This window comes from Crotalus tigris, unplaced genomic scaffold (genome assembly GCF_016545835.1).
Source record: "Crotalus tigris isolate CLP2741 ecotype Arizona unplaced genomic scaffold, ASM1654583v1 scf7180000018371.15429387391:27106975, whole genome shotgun sequence".
Classification (NCBI taxonomy): domain Eukaryota; kingdom Metazoa; phylum Chordata; class Lepidosauria; order Squamata; family Viperidae; genus Crotalus; species Crotalus tigris.
The window spans coordinates 22519231-22539598 of record NW_024096970.1 but is presented as its reverse complement, the minus strand read 5'-3'; the positions used below and the strand labels follow the sequence as shown (position 1 = coordinate 22539598).

The 20368-nt window shown below is 40.6% G+C and overlaps 1 protein-coding gene across 8 annotated transcripts in view; it reads left to right on the top strand.

Annotated features, from left to right (window-relative positions):
* TTC6 (tetratricopeptide repeat domain 6) overlaps positions 1-20368 on the top strand; it is a 102351-nt gene that overhangs the window by 72326 nt on the left and 9657 nt on the right. For all 8 annotated transcript variants that reach the window (XM_039351797.1, XM_039351799.1, XM_039351798.1 and 5 more), the window contains 8 exons: positions 983-1059; positions 5434-5594; positions 9676-9810; positions 13275-13424; positions 14790-14930; positions 15463-15576; positions 18691-18810; positions 19726-19799. In XM_039351797.1, the coding sequence (XP_039207731.1) occupies positions 983-1059; positions 5434-5594; positions 9676-9810; positions 13275-13424; positions 14790-14930; positions 15463-15576; positions 18691-18810; positions 19726-19799 (972 nt within the window). The remainder of the gene's footprint in view (positions 1-982; positions 1060-5433; positions 5595-9675; positions 9811-13274; positions 13425-14789; positions 14931-15462; positions 15577-18690; positions 18811-19725; positions 19800-20368) is intronic.

The window sequence follows — 20368 nt, the reverse complement described above, 5'->3', positions numbered from 1 at the left end:
CTTAACACACTCAATTAGTTGTTAAAGCAATCCAAATTTCTAAAAACCTCTTTCATATTCTTATTCTCATTCCATAACAAAATAATTTTTTTATGAAGTTTTCTGACTGGAGCCCAAACATTACAGGGTCAATGAGTAGATTGTAGGTCTTCAAAAAGTGATTATCTTATTAGAAAAATGCTCAATAATTATGTGTCATAGAAATAATAGTAATGAATCAAGAATGCTCTTCAAATTAAAGTGCTTTTTAGATGAGAAGTTTTGGAGTGGATAAGAGCATGAAGGCAGTATCCATTTTGCAATTCTTTAAAGCAGTCATACCATTTGTTGGGATTATGTAGCTACTGTCTGGGTTGATAGTGTTCCCAGCTTCTTTAAAGAATTATAGAGAAGAGCTGCATTTATATTTCATGGAGCATCTCTTTGGAATGGAATCTAAAACTCTGTACAGTCATAATAGTTGACTGTAATAATTGTATAGTTGAATAGTTCTCAGGGTGTATAAATTGGGAAAAAATAAACTTTTACAAAAAATTATTTTGGGTAAATAAATTTCTGTGTAAGTTGAAAAGAAATTAAATTTGATTATTATGTATTTATTAAATTGATATGCCACTACTGAAAAAGAAAAAATATATCTTAAGGAAATGAACTATTTTTGATGTGTCATTAAATGTCTGACTCAGGAAAAAAGTGAAAGCTTTGGGGTTTTTTATAATTATATTTAATAGATAATTTCTTAACACAAAGGTGGTTTAAATGAATTTTGGAAATACCAAAAAATGTTCTCTTATTTTTATAGAGCAGTTGCACTGGGAGAAAGGGACACAGCTAGCCTTCATCTCTATAATTGTCCATGATCATAGGGTTAGCACAGAACCTTTCCTCCTTTTGTGTTAGGCCTTCAAAAGACTGTGGTGAGCTCCCAGGATTTAGTTATTTAAAACTGTAGGCTTTCCACTGAAATCATATTTTATTACAGGGGACAGTATTTACTACAAATGAAGCATTTTCAACTTGCAAGTTTCTGTATACACCAAGTGGCAGAAATGGACAAAGGTACAGCTCTTTCAAAGTACTGTGCAATTTTGGTCAGATTCAACATATTTTTTTCTTCCTTTTATTTTTGTACAGTATAGGGGTCTCCAAACCTGGCACATTTAAAACTTGTAGACTTCAACTCCCAGAATTCCTTAGCCAGCCATGGCATAGTATAGTGGTGGCAAACCTTTTAGAGACCGAGTGCCCAAACTGCAACGCAAAACCCATTTATTTATCACTGCATGCTGGGTAGGCGTGGCCACCTGGGTGGGCGTGGCCTTGGTGGTCACAGCCGCCTGGGTGGGCATGGCCACGGTGGGTGTGGCCACCTTGATGGTGTTTGTGGGGAGGGATGCTTAGGGCTGGGCAGAATTGGGGGAGATCCAGGGGGTCTTTGGCGGGTGGGGCGGTGGACCAGAGGCTCGTCCTGTGGGGTGAGGCAATGAGAGGCAGGGTGGGTGTGCCAATTGCCACGGGGCAAGGCAAGGCAGGGGCTGGAGCAGCTGCTGCCTGACACCATCAGCCCACCACACACAGAGGCCAGCGAGTGCATGGGGGCCGCTGGTGTCCGTCAGCAGCCACAGCCTCCTGCATCATAGCAGCCCCATCGACGTGAGCGGAGACGGCCCCGGGACGGCCAGAAAGGAGCCCTCACCTGGTGCGGATCCTGTCTACAGGGTGGCTCTGACGGGGGGGGGGGCTGCTGCTGCTCTGACCGGTGAGCCCTGCAGGGAAGCAGAAGGGGCAGGTGGTGTGCTAATCTGCTGCCTCGTCAGGCTGCTAGTGAGTATCCGAGGCGGTTCCAGACCCCCGGCTGCCCCTCCACCACCTCCTGCTTCCCTGCATGGCTGACCGGACAGAGCAGCAGCAGAAGCCACCCCCATCAGATCCGTCGAGTGGATGCGCGCAGGCCGAGCAAGGGCTTCCTCCCCTCCCCATAAATCAGCGAGAAGTAAAACCTCTCTTATTGTGGCTTAGTTCACAATCATAATAAAAAAAAACCTTTGTTCCCGAGAATTTTTTTCCTAGCAGTCAGGCAGAAGAGCAGAGCCCTGAGGCAAGTGTCCTGGAGCCGTTTCCACCCGCGTCTTTCTCATTCTCAGTTCTCTTGCCCGCGTGTTGTCTGCACCCCACCCTCCAATTGCTCTACGCTTTGCAGCCCAGCGAGTGAGATTCACCCCCCAGCCTCAGGGCCCCGCTTTTCTGCCTGTTGCTGGCAGCTCCATCATCCGCAACGGCCAGAACAAGAGGTGGGTCGCAGCAGCCCATTAATCTTTTTGCTGTATTGGTGCCCGGGGGCTTGCTATTTCCCCCCCTCCACCCAAAAATCTAGGTTGAGGTGCAAACACAGCTCATGTGCCTTTGCTCAGGAGGAGCAACTTATTGCAACTTATTATGATTGTGAACTAAGCTGTAATAAGAGAGATTTTACTTCTCGCCAATTTATGGGGGGAAAGGAAGCCCTTGCCCAGCCTGGTAGTATTCACTCGATGGATCTGATGGGGGTGGCTTCTGCTGCTGCTCTGACTGGTCAGGCATGCAGGGAAGGAGGAGGAGATGGAGGGGCAGCCGGGGGTCTGGAACCGCCTCGGCTGCTCATTAGCAGCCTGAGGCAGCAGATTTGCGCACCAGCTGCCCCTTCTGCTTCCTTGCAGGGCTGACCGGTCAGAGCAGCAGCAGAAGCCACCCCCGTCAGATCCATTGACTGGATGCACCCAGGCCAGGCAAAGGCTTTCTTCTGGCTATCCCAGAGTGATTTCCGCCTGCGCCGATGGGGCTCTGTGGTCAATCCGCCATTATGCAGGATAGCCAGCATGCTGTGGCTGCTGACAGACACCGTAGGCCCCCATGCACTCACTGGCTTCTGTGCATGGGGGCTGATAGTGTCAGGCAGCAGATCCGGAAGCGAAGCTTTGCAGATCCTCGCGCTGGTGGCGGCGGTGGGGGAAGGCAGGATCTGGCATGCAGGTACCCTTTGCCGCTGCTGCCGCACATTGTCCCATGTGTGCCTCTGGGCGGGGAGGGGAGGGCGTCTGCCACAGCTCCCCTTCCCTTGCCACTTTTCCCACCAGCGCGAGGATGGTCAGCACAACTTTGCTTCCAGATATGCGGTCGGCCAGGCTTGGCGATGCAGGGATCACCGCCGCTGCCTCCTCCTGCTTCTCTGTGTGGTTGGCCAGTCAAGGGGCTCAGAGCAGCAGCTGCCGCCCCCGTCAGAGCTCCCTGTAGACAGGACCCGCACCAGGTGAGGGCTACTTTCTGGCCGTCCCGGGGCCGTCTCTGCTCATGCTGATGGGGCTGCACTGCGGAAGAGAGATGGCGACTCTGATTTCACTCACTCTCCCACCAAAACTGCTCCTTTTATACGTTCCCTCACCCCACCCAGCTCTTGCAGCTATTCCCGGACTGCGCATGTGTGGAGAGGGGGAGGGGGAGGAGTCCAGAAATGGCGTGCGTGCCCACAGAGATGGCTCTGCATGCCGCCTGTGGCACACATGCCATAGGTTCACCACCACTGGCATAGTAGATCCACATAACTGATTATAATTTTTTGAGATTTCATGGGCAGCTATATAAACAACACATACTTCAAGCCTGTGGCTCTCTGGATCCTACCCATAAATTACAGTTTAACAATACTATGTAAAATATAAGATAGTGTTAGTGTTATAATTGATATTCCATACATTTTTGTTTTGATACTTTCCCAGTGGCCTTAAGCATATTTACATGGGAATAAAAATTACATTGAAAGAACATACTATGAATATGTGCTTGATGCATGGTTTGCAGAACTATTGTGCAAGTGATAAATATATATAGGATTTATGAGTAATGATGTGTGGAAATGACCTTGGTAAACAGGGCAATGAGACATAGCCAAGGAAACAGTCAGATAAAAGGCAGCTTAACCTGCAGCAGGTATATTATAAGGTTTATTGCATAGTCAGCCTGGATGTGCCATTTTTGTCTATCAAGTTCTTGAGATAAATGTGGATGTTTGATGTTATTAAAGGTATCATCACAGGATGTAAGCTGTTCCAAATAAAGCTGTCTTTTGCAATTGACTGATGGTGAATTTGTCAATGTTGATAATATTCAAGTGATGCTCCAGTTATTTTGGGATTGCACCCAAAGTGCCAATGTCCATTGGTGCTACCTTTGCTTTCTTTTGCCACAGTCATTCTATTTTTACTTGCAGCTCTTTGGATTTTGTTATCTTCTCTAGTTCTTTCTCTTCTATTCTGCTGTCTCCAGGTACTGCCATATACACTATCCATACTTTTTTCTTTCTTATCGACAAATATTATGTATGGGGTGTTATGTGTCAGGTGCCTGTCTGTTTGAATTATTATTAGTTATTAAATTGATTTGCTGCCCATCTTGCCACAACAATGGAAAGGGGCAGGAAGCTCAGAAGAGACCCTCCCTAGTTTCTATGTCTCTAAAGGAGACGGGGAGAGAAATACAGATGGTCTTCAGTTTAAGACTACAATTATGACCAAATTTGTTTTTAAGCAGCATGGTCATTAAGTGACCACACCCAATTTTACAACCATTTTTGCTGTTTTTTAAAGTAAATTACTATAGTTGTTAAGTGATATGTCACGTAATCTAGATTTGCAGCCTTCCCTGCTGTCGTCCCTGTTGACTTTGCTTGTTGGAAGTTGGTTGGAAAACAAATTCATGTGATCACAGGGGTGGTGCAAAAATTACAATTTGGGGGAGAGTTTATAAGTCACTTTTTTCAGTATCACTATAACTTGACCCATTGATAAACATCTGTACTTTCAGACTTGCAAGATTCTATTAATCTAACCTCATAATAAAGCAGAATTAGGTCACCTGGTCATGTTTCCTGTCTCACCTAGCTAGTAAGGTTGATAGAATGTGTTTGTGTGATTTGTCTGCAATGTTTCACTATGTCAATAGGTATAATAAAAATGTATGTATGTTGTCTAAAACACAAATAGTGTCACATTCAGAGTCAGCAGCATCTGCTGATGAGAGCAATGGGGATCTGAATTCTGAAAGTAGCAGTGCAGCAGAGTGATGCAAGCTACTTTCTTTTTGTACATGTGCACCTACAAAATGGGCAGAACCTGGGGAACATCACTTCTTTTGTCGTTCTGTCAAAAGTCAGAACTTCCTGTGGCATTTAGAAAATTTGTGCATTGACAAAATTTCCATCTATCAATTCCAAAAAGTTACACTGCTTGGATCTGCACATGTTATTTTGATACATTTTGATATCCTTGGTTCTTAGGAAGAACTTAATGTTTATGAAGGTCAACACTCTCTCTTTTCATTATCTATATACCAATGTCTGCAGTATTAATAACTTGGTCTATTACTATTACAGTTATTTATTATTATTTTAATCTTCTACAGGATCGCTTGGATGTTCACTTGTTCAAGAAGCACTTGTGCAGTCATTTTGTCAAAACTATAACAAGGCTATTGAGTGTGCAATTGCAGCCACTAGAAACCAACCTGAGCCAGCTTTATATAATCTACTTGGAAAAATCCAGATGAAAGCCAAAAAATTCAAGGTTAAGACATGAGTTTTTGTTAAATCTTTTAAAAAGGCAAATCCCTAAAGAATGAGTGTTGTAGAAATACTGTTTGTTAAAATGGGGTTGATTAACATTGGCTTCCTTCTTCAGTTCTAATTCTTTATTTCCAAATATTTTATTTTTCTGTTTTGATAGCTAACACACAGTACTTTACTAATCAAGCTGCCATCCCTTTTGTTGAGTAGGGTTTTTGTTTTTTTTTTAAAAAAACCATTTGGTTTCATTTATATCAGTGGTTCTCAACCTGTGGGTCGGGACCCCATTTGGGGTCGAATGACCATTTCACGGGGGTCGCCAAACAATGCAGTCCACCATTTTTTCCCCCTTTTCCTTAGCTGTGCTACTCCCTTTTATTCTATTGGCTTTCAAAAGCCAATAGGAATTGTCCAGGCTGTCTCTGCCCTGCGAGCCCACCAAAAGTCCCATTCTGCAAACGGTGCTGCACCAGTTGAGTAGTCCTCAACTTATGACCGGTTGAATAGTCCTCGACTTACGACCGGTTGGGGGTCGCGGCATTAAAAAGTTTGAGAACCACTGATTTATATATATAGTATGTTTAAAAACCGAGCACATCATCTCTATTGGAACATAGTTAATCAACTGTCTATTCCTTCCTGCTCTGGGGCTGTGAATAGTTGAGGATCAAAGGATGTGTGTACAAACTCTATCCAAGCAAAAGAAAAAATCCCCTTTTAAATTGACTCCTGCCAGTTTCCTATTCCTCTTTTTTCCTGCTGCAGCCATGGTGTATTTCATCTTCGGCTATGTAAGAAGTCACAGGAAAGAGGAAAGAAACCTTTCTCTTCCTCCCTTGGTACATATATTTATTTATTTCTCCAGCTTGCATGGCTGCCTAACTCAAAGTAAATATGGGAAATGTACATACAAACAAACCCACAACACAGATTGAAACAGCAGAACAGATCAGCAGCTGAAGACAGTAACCAATATACTACCCTGCTTCCTACAGATGGGCTCGTTCAGCACTCTAGCCCAGTGCCCAAAGCAATCAAGTCTTCAGAACCTTACCAAAGATCAATAGATGAAGACCATATGAATAATTTGGGGCCAAACTGTTCCACTAGGCAGGTGTCACAACAACAAGTTTATTTTCTGAATCCCATCAAATGACATAGTTTGCTGGAAGGGACTTGGAACATGCCAGCTCGGAGAAAATTCAGCCCAAACTTTCTTTAAACTGTGCAAATCAGGCAATCAGAAATGTTCTGCATTAACATTCACTTTTTCTTCAAAGAAGTATTCCTAGAGTCTAAAATGTAACTAGGTTTTTGATTTTATCAAAAGTTATATGTTGATTTTCTTGGGTATGATTTGGTACCTTCTATTTCTACCCATTCCCAAATAAATCATCTTTATACATTTCAACATATGACTTTGTAACTTTGAAAAGCTCCATTTCACTGAACATTTTTTCAACTAAAATATTTTTATGCTCCCCTAGGGTTCTAAAGATAGCTCACTAAGTTCTGTGGGAACTGGAACAATCTGGCTTTGGGAAAATTAATACAAAAGCTCTTTGCCATAGTTTTTCCTATAATTAAGCACAAGGGAGGATGATATAAGTTGCAACAAGGCAACTTATATCTAGCAGAATGTTCAATCTACTTATTAGCATTGTGTAGTAATTGCTTTCTAGGGAAGTTTTACAAAAAGATCTCTCAAGCTAAATAAAAATTTCACATACTACTTGAGTTATAGTTTTCAACGACCACAATTGGATCCAAATTTCCAATGTAAGTTGTTATTATCATAAGTCGAGGTACCCCCTGAATGGATCTGATTTTATGATATTTTTTGTGTTGCTCATTAAGCAAATCCATGGTCATCAAGTAAATGCCTAAGTGTGAATCTCTTCTTCTGCATGAGCACTTTTTGCTGAAAACTGGTAAAAAAGTTGCAAATCACAGTCATGTGACTGTAGGACACGGCAACTAGTTGTAAAAGCAGGCCAGTTGCCAAGTGCCCCAAGTGCAGTCATGTCACTATAGGGGGAGAGGGTGGCACAACATTTTACAATGGCCAGACATGCTTTACCATAAAGCACCCCATTTTGACTCCGTTGTAATTTCAAAAGGTTGTTAACTGACCTGAGGATTATCTGTTTTGAACAATATTGTTTGCTAATATTTTGTACAATATATGTGCCCCACTGCTCTTTAGTGTTGAACTCATAACATGTTATACCGTATTTACATTCTTTATTGGGACCTGAAATGATGCAATAAGCAAAGAGGCAGGAAGCTTAAACAGTTTAAACAGGTCATTGGGAAGGAGCTAACTTTGTGCTTCTGCTACTCATAGCAGAAATCTTATGTGATGGACCATGAGCCAACTGTAGGAGTACAGATAATCCTCAATTTACAACAGTTTGTTTAGTGACCAGTCAAAGATACAACACCACTGAAAAAGTGACTTCTGACCATTTTTCATGTTTACGATTTCATTACCGCGTGCCCCATAGTCACATGATCAAAATTCAGATGCTTGGCAACTGATTCCTCTTTATGATGCTTGTAGTATCCTGGGGTCATGTGATCACCTTTTGCAACCTTCTGACAAGAAAGTCAATGGAGTAGTCAGATTCACTTAACTGTGTTACTAACTTAACAGCTGCAGTGATTCACTTAACAAATGTGGCAAAAAGGATTGTAAAATGGGGCAAAACTCACATAACAAATATCTTGCATATCAATAAATGTTGAAAATGTTTATTTTGTTGTAAGCTGAGGACTGACTGTACAAAGTTGACCCAATAGAGATCCCAAGTATTTGGTTAAAAGTAAAAGTCCCCAACTCTTCAGTACACCAACCCCTTCATGATGGTTCAGACAATCTATAGATTCCAAAATATTTATTATATGAAAATTATTAATTATTTAATAAATACAGTACTACTTTAACTAACAGTAGTACAAACAACAACAATAATGACTTCATAAAATAGGTAATATTAAAAGTATAAAAGTATAAGATTTAACATATCTTTATTACTGAAATATTGATATGGGAATGATACATCACATGAGCATCAACAAGGGCACTGATACTTGATTGGAGAATAAGGAGAATTTGCTCAGTGTGGGAGGTGAACAGGAATACTACATGTACATGTATCCTTCCCAGGATAGGGGAGATAAAAGAGACAAGGGGGAGAATGGAAAGCACACAGACACACAATACAGACACACAACACAAAGCAAATAGGTAAATGAGGCCAGTAACAATACACAACTGATAAAGACCACTCGAGGCGACTTTTGCTGGGTTACTCACTGCTAGCCCTGTCACTTTTAGGACTAGGGACTTGCATGGAGCTCTGCAGAGATCCCAAAGATTAATGGACCCAAATTGTCCTTCCATCATTTTTTGACCACCTATAAATCCTCAATATTTACTGACCTCCTTTGGTTCCCAGTCACCTATCAACACCATGGATAGTCCCATCAATACTTTGGGATTGATACTAATTCTTTTGGGAAACTCTGTTTTAAAGGGTCATGCACTGTTAAGAGAAAAAAATATCCTCCTATGAACTTGGATAGTTATTACCTAGAATAATGCAGCTTTCTGTTATACAAATGGCTTGCACTGAGTAGTGATGGATATAAATATATTGATCATATTTATAATAACACATGTTTGTATGTAGATAACATAGGCAAGGCAAGTTGGAAATGTTTATTTTGTTGATAATGTTTATCAATTATGTAAATATGATAAAATATGATAATGTAAATATGATAATGACAATTTATTTTCTTAAGCAACTATGAACAGGAGAGCAGGACTATCTTCAAAAGTAGGGGTGCTCCCATACAAGCTTTTATTATATAGTCATTCATAGAAGTTTTGGAATGTCCAAATGATGTTGTCTTCTGTTTGCAATCTCTCTTTGTCATATGCTGTTTTTTCTTGTTTTATATCTTAGCAGAAAAAGGTTCATTTGGGAAGAATAATGGAATAGTGAAATAGCTCTGGACTATGCCATTTGGCTGGTGGTGCTATCAATTAACTATATGCTACCTTTTTATTACAGGATGCTCTTTCCAGTCTTAATGAAGCTTTGATGCTGCTAGCTGGCACTGACAAATGTCTTCCTAATACCTTTGAGGCTGCAGAATTATATTTTTTAATGGGCCAGTGCTACATGGAACAAGTTTTTCTATTAGAGGTATGCATTTTGACTTTGACCTAGTTCAAAAATAGTTGGAAAGCTGGAAATAACAACATTATAAGAATTGCCTGGTGTCCAATTCATCCCTTACCCATATTCACAAACTGGCAATTATGAATATTAACAGCCTGAAGTATTAAGACCAGGCTGGCTAAAGAACTGTTTTTTTTCCAACATAACATTCCCACCATTTGCTCTTTTTCAGATTTGGAAAGACTCACCTAACCCCACTTTTGTTAATTTGTTTCAGTTGGCAGGTTTCCATTTTTTTGAAGCCAGCTTTTGATCTGGCTAGTTAAACTTAGTTTTGTCCCTGAGTAGAATTTAATTGATATACTGCTCTTAATTTTCTATATGGTTGCTATTATTACTTCATATTAAATATTATACAATATAGCATTGATATTTAGTTCAGTATATTTCAGAAAATATTCTTCATTGTTATTTGCTACCTTAAACATCATGACTGGAAAGGTCAGCATTATTTTGATTAAAAAAGGATCACACAGTTTGACATTGTTTCTTCCTCTCAAATCTCTTTTCAAAGATTATCTGCTTGAATGTGTGTGTGTGAGGGAGACAATGATTATATATTCCCTTTATTTGTTCTTACATGAATATTACAATTTTATAGAAAAAAATTGTTAGGTGATTATTTGTTAGAAGAACTTTCTGGTTTGATCCTGAGTCAGGGTCACAAATTAAAGAAATACACTGGGCAAGGTCCTTGAAAAGGAAGCTGTTTATCTGAGAGCATAGAGCAGTGGTGGCGAACCTATGGCATGCATGCCACAGGAGGCACGCAGAGCTGTCCCTGTGGGCACGCACACCATTTCTGGGCTCCTCTCCCTCCCCCTCTCCACGCATGCGCAGTCTGGGAATAGCTGCAAGAGCTGGGCGGGTGAGGGAACGTATAAAAGGAGCAGTTTTGGCGGGAGAGTGAGTGAAATCAGAGGCACACGTGGGACAATGTGTGGCAGCAGCGGCAAAGGGTGCCTGCACACCAGATCCTCCCTTTCCCCACCGCCACTGCCAGCATGATGATGGTCGGCAGAGCTTTGCTTCCAGATCTGCTGCCTGACACTATCAGCCCCCACACACAGAAGCCAGCATGGGGGTCGACGGTGTCTGTCAGCAGCCTCAGCATGCTGGCTGTCCTGCGTAATGGCGGACTGGCCACAGAGCCCCATTGGTGTGGGCGGAAATCGCTCTGGCATAGCCGGAAGAAAGCCTTTGCCTGGCCTGGGTGCATCCACTTGACAGATCTGACGGGGGTGGCTTTTGCTGCTGCTCTGACCGGTCAGCCTTGCAGGGAGGCAGAAGGAGCAGCTAGTGCATGAATCTGCTGCCTCGTCAGGCTGCTAGTGAGCAGCCGAGGTGGCTCCAGACTCCTGGCTGCCCCTCCATCTCCTCCTGCTTCCCTGCTCCGGGACACTTGCCTCAGGGCTTCACTCTTCTGCCTGGCTGCTAGGAAAAAAATTCTCGGGAACAAAGTTTTTTTTTTTATGATTATGAACTAAGCCGTAATAAGAGAAGTTTTACTTCTCGCCAATTTATGGGGGGAGGAAGCCCTTGCTCGGCCTGAGCGCATTCACTCGATGGATCTGATGGGGGTGGCTTCTGCTGCTGCTCTGATCGGTCAGCCATGCAGGGAAGCAGGAGGAGGTGGAGAGGCAGCTGGGGATCTGGAACCACCTCGGATGCTCACTAGCAGCCCGACGAGGCAGCAGATTTGCACACCAACTGCCCCTTCTGCTTCCCTGCAGGGCTGACCAGTCAGACCAGCAGCAGCAGCTGCTGCATCCCTCAGAGCCATCCTATAGACAGGACCCATACCAGATGAGGGCTCCTTTCCGGCTGTCCCGGGGCCATCTCCGCTCACGTTGATGGGGCTGCCATGATGCAGGAGGCTGTGGCTGCTGACGGACACCGGCAGCCCCCATGCGCTTGCTGGTCTCTTTGTGTGTGTGGGCTGATGGTGTCAGGCAGTAGCTGCTCCAGCCCCTGCCTTGCCTTGCCATGCCCCGCGGCAATTGGCACACCCACCCTGCCTCTCCTCACCTCACCCCACAGGATGAGCCTCCAGTCCACCACCCCACCCGCCAGAGACCCCCTGGATCTCCCCCAACCCTGCCCAGGTCCCACAAGCATCCTTCCCCACAAACACCATCAAGGTGGCCACACCCACCGTGGCCATGCCCACCCAGTCAGCCACACCCACCCGGCATGCAGCGATAAATAAATGGGTTTTGGGTTGCAGTTTGGGCACTCGGTCTCTAAAAGGTTCGCCACCACTGGCATAGAGCTACTTGAGGCTGGTAATATTTATAGGAAAGGTGGTCCTTTTTGGTGAATGTGCCCTTTGAAGCATTTCTTCTGGTGGACGTGTAGCCCTAGTGGGGAGATGTCTTTATCGAACTCTGCTGAATGTATAGATCTTTCTCTTGGTGTGGTTATGGCCTGATTTTAAGCACCTCATTTGTGTGTTTGGTAAAACTCTTTAACTTAAAGGAATTCCCCTGGTTGCTATTCTGCAGTTTAATCAGTTCAACCTGCCTGTGAATTATTAGGCTGAAAGAGGTTAAGCAATCTTCACAACGTTGTGTTGTCTTTGTTTGCAACATAGCTTCTTCTGATTTTCTTACTTGCAAGTAATGTTAATACTTGGAAGTAGTGCCAAAAGACAGTGCAGGAATAAAATTATTCCCGAATTAAAATTTCTTCCAGCATATTCATGGAAGAACGTTCACAATCTCAACTTTAAAGTTGCTTTAATAAAATGTGTCAGTTATCAATTATCAGTCTTTGTAATAGCTTTATATCAGTGGAGAGGCAAGACCATAAAATCTAGATTCAATTCATTGTTTATGAGCAAGGTCAATTCCAAGTTGGAAAAACAGAGAAAATCATGTAATTTTAGTAGTTCAGTAACTATTGCTTTATTTATCTATTTATCTTTCATTTGACTTTGATATACAGATATGTGTGAGGTATCTATGTGGAGCCCTCAGTTAATAACTGTCTGTTTAATGACTGTTTGAACTTACACCAGTATTGAAAAAGTAGTTTTATGACCAATTCTTGAACTTATAACCCTCACGGCATAGTGATGTGCTAACCATTCAGTTGCATTTCAACTTGCATGTATTTATGATGGTGGTTAAGTGAAGACTACATATATTCTCAACTCAATGTATAGTACTCAAACAGTAATATATATTATTATAGTAATATATTTACATTATATTGATTGTTATTTTTATATAATATCACAGTTTTAAAGTTTTAAAATACGTTTACGTTTTCTCTGAAGATTGGGATTGGAACTAAAATACCAATTTGTTTTCTACAATGAAATAAAAATGAAAGATGAAAAATAGAGGAAATTTTCTCTAGGTTTTGGTGTTTTGTTTATTTTGTAGAAGCATCATTCAATTAAATCTAATGTTGAATCATTTTAGGCCTGTGATGCTTTTACTTCTGCTGTCAGGCTATATCCACGATATGCAGATGCATTTTACCAGCGAGGGCTTTGCAGAATGCAGCTCCAACAAGCTAAATGCATCTTAGATTTTAACAAAACACTTGCTATTGTACCAAGGCATTTTCAGGTAAGAAAGATCATTTTTGTTTTTCTGAAGGTTTAAAAATAATCCTTAATAATAAAGTTTTAAAAATAAAGCTTAAAAATATGTCTGCAACAATCTTGCTCTTTATTAATTGATCCAAAAATGGAATATTTAATTTTTTGGAAATCCAAGACAGGCAGGATATGTTATGAAACACATAGAAAACAAGCAGGAAATATGCAGAAGAGGCTCAGATAGGCACCTCCTTAATTCACATAGTTATAAGAAGGGAGGGGTGACACAATCAAACTTTCAAGATTTTTTTTTATTGTAGCCACTCTCAAAAAAAAAAAAAAAAAAGGAGCCATGGCCTTCCTATGGATTTGATTCTTGGCCTGGTCTATCAGGTGGGGCTGACATCAATTAATTTGTTCAGATCTTCTCTTTTTGTATTCATAGTTAAACATCCAATGCTAAATATATTTGTTTAAATGCTGTCAGGGTGTCCACAATGGGAGGCAAGAAAGTCAAGATGTCTACAAAGGGGATTCCAAGCAAGCAGGGTGACAGATACAGATCCACGATGCAAGTTTACTTAGGGTATGCAATAGAATAACCATTATAATTACAGATCTGATGCGCAAAATAGGGCACTCCAGGGAAGATTATACAAAAATTAGGAACAGGCTATTGCTGCCCTCTGTAATTTGCAGAGAAAGAAACAAATTAGAAATAAGCACCTATGACCAAGGACAAGGCTACAGTTGTCTAAATTCACTGTTGTCTGTTCCCAATAGACATGCAAGGAACATGATATACCATTTGTAACTATCATGATAATTTGCTGGCTTACTTGAAAAATTGGCATTACATGCAAATTGGGATCAGTGGTACATACTGTATATTCCTAAGGATTAAAACGATTCATGGAAAAATATGCTTGGAATCTGCCTTGTTAACTATCATTGATATAATTTTTTTTTACCAATATGCTTATCTACACTAGCAGAAGTAGGAAGACTTGATATATGGAGAATCAGAAGGCTCTCCTGGGATTTAGAGGCTAAGGGCAAAGAGTCATCTTTCAGAACAAGAGAGAAACGCCTATAATGTATTTATTATGGATTAAGAGATAGCAAACAAATGATAATTGTATGTGGGCTTTGACATTTTGTATGTACATTCCAGTTAGCAGTCTTATTGAAACTATTACATAATTTAAGGGGTGAGATAAAGTATTCAGTGTGTGTTTGTGTGTGGGGGGGGGAGGGAGGAAGGGAAAAAGAGAGAAGGAATGTTTTATTCTTATTTATAAATATTTAAAGCTTTAAACCTATGTAAGACAACATAGAAGTCTCCTCCCTATTGTGTTCTGTAGTGAGTTTGTTGTTGTTTTTTTCTGTTAAGGCCTACATAAGTCGTGCTGCTTACTACGGCAGCAAAGGAAGATACTCTAAAGCAATAATGAATTGCACTGAAGCCCTCAAAATTGAGCCATGTAGTGTGAGAGGGTATCTTTACAGAGGAGTACTGAAATTTTACAACAGGGTAAATATGCTTACTCTACTGCTATTTTAATTTGGGATATATAAGTGAAGGTTTCGCAGTTGTCTTATGAGTACAGAAGGTTATTTAAACATCAGAGGTGCTTACTAGCTGTGTAATGAGATCTTAAATCACTTTCATAAGAAAGTGAAATCTCGATTCAAAGACCAATATTGAAATTAGTTTTAACAAAACATGACTTCTGTATTGTAAAATGGTTGTTGTTAGATGGAAAAGCACACACGCACACTAAGAGAAGATAGAGAAAGGCAGGTGCAGGAAAAATCAAGGCTGTGAGTAAGTGGACTTATTGGATCTGCTATACTTCAGCTGAAGCCCAGTGGGGATTCTGAGAAAAGGAGAGCAAAGGGCTAAAGAGGAGAAGTGAGGGCAAAGCCAGCTTTTCCTTATTTACCTCCATTGTTTCTTTTTTGTGCACATCCCTCTGTAAGATGACTGTAAGATGTAATAGGGTACCTTATTCTATGTAGATTAAATAATAATGCTATTACTATTATGTCATTTTTTTCGATAGACTTACAAGCATGCTGTTGAAGATTTAACTAAAGCTATAAAATTGGATAAGGTGTGCACTTTGGCATATTATAACAGAGCAATTGCGTTTCAACAATTGAAGGACTACGAACATGTATGGTTTGTTTCTTCTTAAACAGTGATTTGTCATTAAGTTGTTTTGGCACTGGATGTGTACTTCCAAACATGCTTTTCTGTCTTACTCAGATTTTATAGTGGATTTAGTGCAGGGCTTTTCAACCTTTTCACCCATTGTACCACTTTTAGGATATGGCAATATCCGAGTACCACCAGTCGCCTAGCAAGGTATCAAAAACTTGATGACCCCCCCCCCAAAAAAGGAAAAAGTGATAAAGTACAGATAGTCCTCGACTTACAACAGTTTGCTTAGTGACTGTTCGAAGTTACAATGGCACTGAAGAAAGTGCCCCCCAAGCCACAGCTGAGCAAGACACCTGTCTGCCCACCCAGTGGCGCTCTTCTTCCTGTCCGAGGTTTTCATTGTTGTGAGCATTTCTGCTGAGGATTCGCAGTGGGGGTGGGGTGGGGGGGTGTTTGGTTTTTATTCCCCCCGTCTGCTGGGTGGTTGCAGCAGGTTTTGGTCATTTCACATGACTCTGGGACACTGTGACCGTCATAAATATGAATCAGTTGCCAAGCATCTGAATGTAAATCACAAGATTCTGGAGATGCTACAACATTCCAGCTGATCGGGGCTTCTTCTGGGCTCAGCAGAAGTGCCAGGATCAGCGCTGAGCTCCAGCTGGAGCCTGGCGCTGATCCTGGTGTTTCCGCTGAGCCCTGACAGCCCTGCAGCTCCAGCCATCTCTCGCTTAGGCTTGTGCGGTGCTGCCACCAGTTCAGCTCATTCCCCTCCCCCACTACCACTTTTCTAAGATGGTTGTGTACCACATGCCAGGTGCCAATGTACCACAGGTGGTACCCGTATCACTGGTTGAAAAGCCCTGGGAGGGTTTGACTCCTGTAAACCTGTGTGGCTTATTCCAACTGTTTTTTTTCCTTTCCACAAATAAATCTGATGGAATGGATAAAATAGTTGCATATCTGAGTGATCTATCTATTGTCTCAGAATATAAGTATTATTCTTTTATTCTTACTGATCATGTCCATATTTTAATTAGCTCCAATCCAATAATTTGCACCACACGATAACATGCATGTTAGATGTACAAAAAGGTGTACTCTTAAGATTTTTTTGGTACAACAGGGGGAATCTTCAATGCCCCACAATGCTCTCTTGCTTTCCCTATCACTGCAGCCTTTTTTTCCCTGCCTCCCGGAATTTTATCATTCCATTCTGCTATTTCCTAGCCCGCCTTCCTGATACTGTAGGCCTTCTCGGAGACTCTCCACTGCATATTTGTCACTTTCTGTCTTTTTAGTTTGCTTCTTTGATTTTTCACTAATCTCCTTTCTCAGACTTTTCCTGCTTTTTACATCCTTGCTGAGTTCCCTGGGCTGACACTGTCTTCCTCTGTCTGGGTCTCCTTTTCAGTCTACACCTTGTTTTTTCTTCTGTGTTCCCAATCTTTTCCCTTCCATGTTTTCTGCTGTTTTTTTTAAAGAGCCCTTTCTCTTAGCACTGGATCTTGGTCACACAGCCCCATAAGAAGGTGCAATTTTTGTGGATGATGGGATGTGATTTAGCTACAAAGGAGAGCAGAGAGGAGAGAATCTGTGTCTGTTTCATAATGTATATTATGCATACATGCACACACACAGACACACATACATCCCTCTCAAAAGTGAATAAAACCAACATGAAATTGGGAGAGGAGAGACATATGTACACATCAACACACACACACACCCATGTCTACGTCCCTCCATTCCCCATTTTATGTTGGTTTTATTCACGTTGGAGAGTATGGCCCTCAGGTTACTATGCAACAGCAGATGTATCTATCAGGCACAAGTAATCAGGAGCAGGAATTGAGTCCAAAACATTAAAAGTTTATTACATGCTACCTATAAACAAGAATCTGACCTACTAATGGTCAAGACAAATTGGTGCTAGATAAAAGTCAATGGAATTCATGTGGGTTGGACTTAGGTCTCTTATGGCTGCATAATGATTCCAAACTGATGATGCATTTGACCCCACCTTCAGGCTCCACCTGGTCATCTCTTACAGCAGCTCTCCAACTAAGAGAAGGTGCATCTTGATGTACATGATATTCATTAGAACAATAAATCAAGGCCCTTTTATTTTCTCAACTTCCCAGTGGAGTGCTAGGCTGCATTAACAGAGGGATAGAATCAAGATCACGTGAAGTATTAATACCACTTTACAATGCTTTGGTAAGGCCACACTTGGAATACTGCATCCAGTTTTGGTCACCACGATGTAAAAAAGATGTTGAGACTCTAGAGCAACAAAGATGATCAGAGGACTGGAGGCTAAAACATATAAGGAACAGTTGCTGGAATTGGGTATATCTAGTTTAATGAAGAGAAGGACTAGGGATGACATGATAGCAGTGTTCCAATATCTCAGGGATTGCTACAGAGAAGAGGGAGTCAAGCTATTCTCCTGAAGGCAGAACAAGAAGCAATGGATGGAAACTAACCAAAGAGAGAAGCAATCTAGAACTAAGATAAATTTCTTGACAGTTAGAACAAATAATCAGTGAAACAACTTGCCTCCAGAAGTTGTGAATGCTCCAACACTGGAAGTTTTAAAGAAGAAACTGGACAACCATTTGTCTGAAATGGTATAGGGTTTCCTGCATGAGCAGGGGGTTGGACTATTATTATTATTATTATTATTATTATTATTGAAAAGTTGTATGACATATCTGAGACAAGCATATTTTAATCAATTTCTAGCAGTAAATTCATTGTATTTATAGCATATCTTTATACACATCCTTATTTTTTTAAAATGAATGCTAAAATGAAATTTATAAAAATGGACATTTGCATCATACTTTCATTAAACCTGAATATTTTAAAATTCCTATGTTGATCTATAACCATAATAACAATTTTGTTTCTCTAAATTCATAGTTATAATCTAATGAAGACGTAAAGAAAAAAACACATTCCTGATGTTATTATTACATTGAAAAGCATACAGTTTTTTAAGCAGCCCAAGATTCTGGCACAGCTTTTTTGAAACAGGAAATAATTTCATGCTTTACAAAAATTAGTTATGCTTTTTATTTCACCAATTGACAGATGGCTTTGTGGATTCTGTTTGTTTTAGAGCTTGATAGATTATGAGACTGTTCTTCATCTTGAGACAAACAAGGATATTGTCTTGAAAGTGCTGAAAAATCGGGCTCTGGTTTATATAGAAATGAAACGTTATGATTATGCATTAAAGGTATTTCCCCCCTAATATTATAGATACGCTTGTTTCTACATTGTAGTTTGGATTTGTTTGAAAATAGTTTGTAATCTCTAGTAGGAAAAGTGATAAAAGAAACAAAACAATGCTGCCTACAGACATGGCTAAACTGTTCATATACATTTAGAAATGTAGCTAACCATAACAAAGGAAGTTCTTAACATATAATTAATTTGCAATAAATAAATATGCAATTCTATTATCATCAATGTTTAAAATTGGTTTGTCCAAAATGTATTAAATTGGTTGAAGGAATATCTTGGGCTTTTAGATATTGTTAAATTTTAGAGCCTGCACATGCATGCATTTACTAGAGATAAAATGTTCAATTGTCAGAAAATCACATGTGTAATATCCATTTTATTATTTTTGTCCATATTACTTGATTTATACTCTATAAGATTCAGCCAGAGTTTCATTCCATACAGCATTAACCTTGCGAACTCTCAAGCTTCCTCCTTGCGTTATATATTCAAGATGGACAATATTTAATATTTATTTGCTACGTATATGTAGGGATGTGGGTCTATACATATGTTGTTCATAGTATGTTTAGGTATGTGTCATGTATGTGTTTCACTTTGAGAGCGGGCAACTAAATTTCATTTTTGATGTGTGCCATTGTGCCTACAGTATAAAAATGACAATAAATGTTATCTATCTTACATCTTAAGGCTGCTTACAATATAAAAGATAGTTAATGAAAAGGGAAAAAAGGAAAGCAATCATTACTTGAAGAAATGAACATTTTTTTCTCACCTATACAGTAGTGACTTTTAGAATATAGGTACTTCTAGATGGGTATCAATTTTATTGTTTTTGCTGCAAAGTTAAGCATGGCTAAGCTTCTAAAAAACAGTACATTTAATGTAGTGTCTTTCCATGTTTTAGGACTTTGCAGAAGTGGCAATGATTGAACAAAAAAACACAGAATTATTGAATGCTATTGGACTTTGCTATCACAGGTAATCTTAAACACTGCTGAATAAGATTTGGGAACATGTGTTTGATTCTCTTGTGTTACAGAGAAGTTTTATGCAGCAGGTGTGGAGAAAGGAAGGCAACAGTGATGGCCCAAGGCATTTTATTTCTTGCAACGCCATCCAAATGCCTTACTCCCCAATCCTGAACTAGAATAAGCATTTCTAAAAGCCATGAGGCATAATTCAAACAGTCAAGCTATTTCTGTTTTCATCAGTTTCTCTCCTCTGCAGAACGGGGCTAGCTCAGATGTGAGACAGCCTTCAGTCTGTTGCTTGGTTGTATTGATTTACCACTTCCACCTCTCCTATTAGCTAAATAGTTATCATGCTGTCTGGGATTGACAACTATTACACTGAAACATATCTGGAGGTCACTAGGCTAGGAAAGCCCAATTAAAGAGAAAGGTCTACCTTGTTCTCCAGAAGCCAGATGTGTTTTCTGAATCTATTTTCACTGTTTGGTTCAATTTCTAATGGTTATTTGGAAACAACATTCCATAAAGCAGGGGTGTCAAACTGCCGGCCCTGCACTGGATGCGTCATGGCGAAAC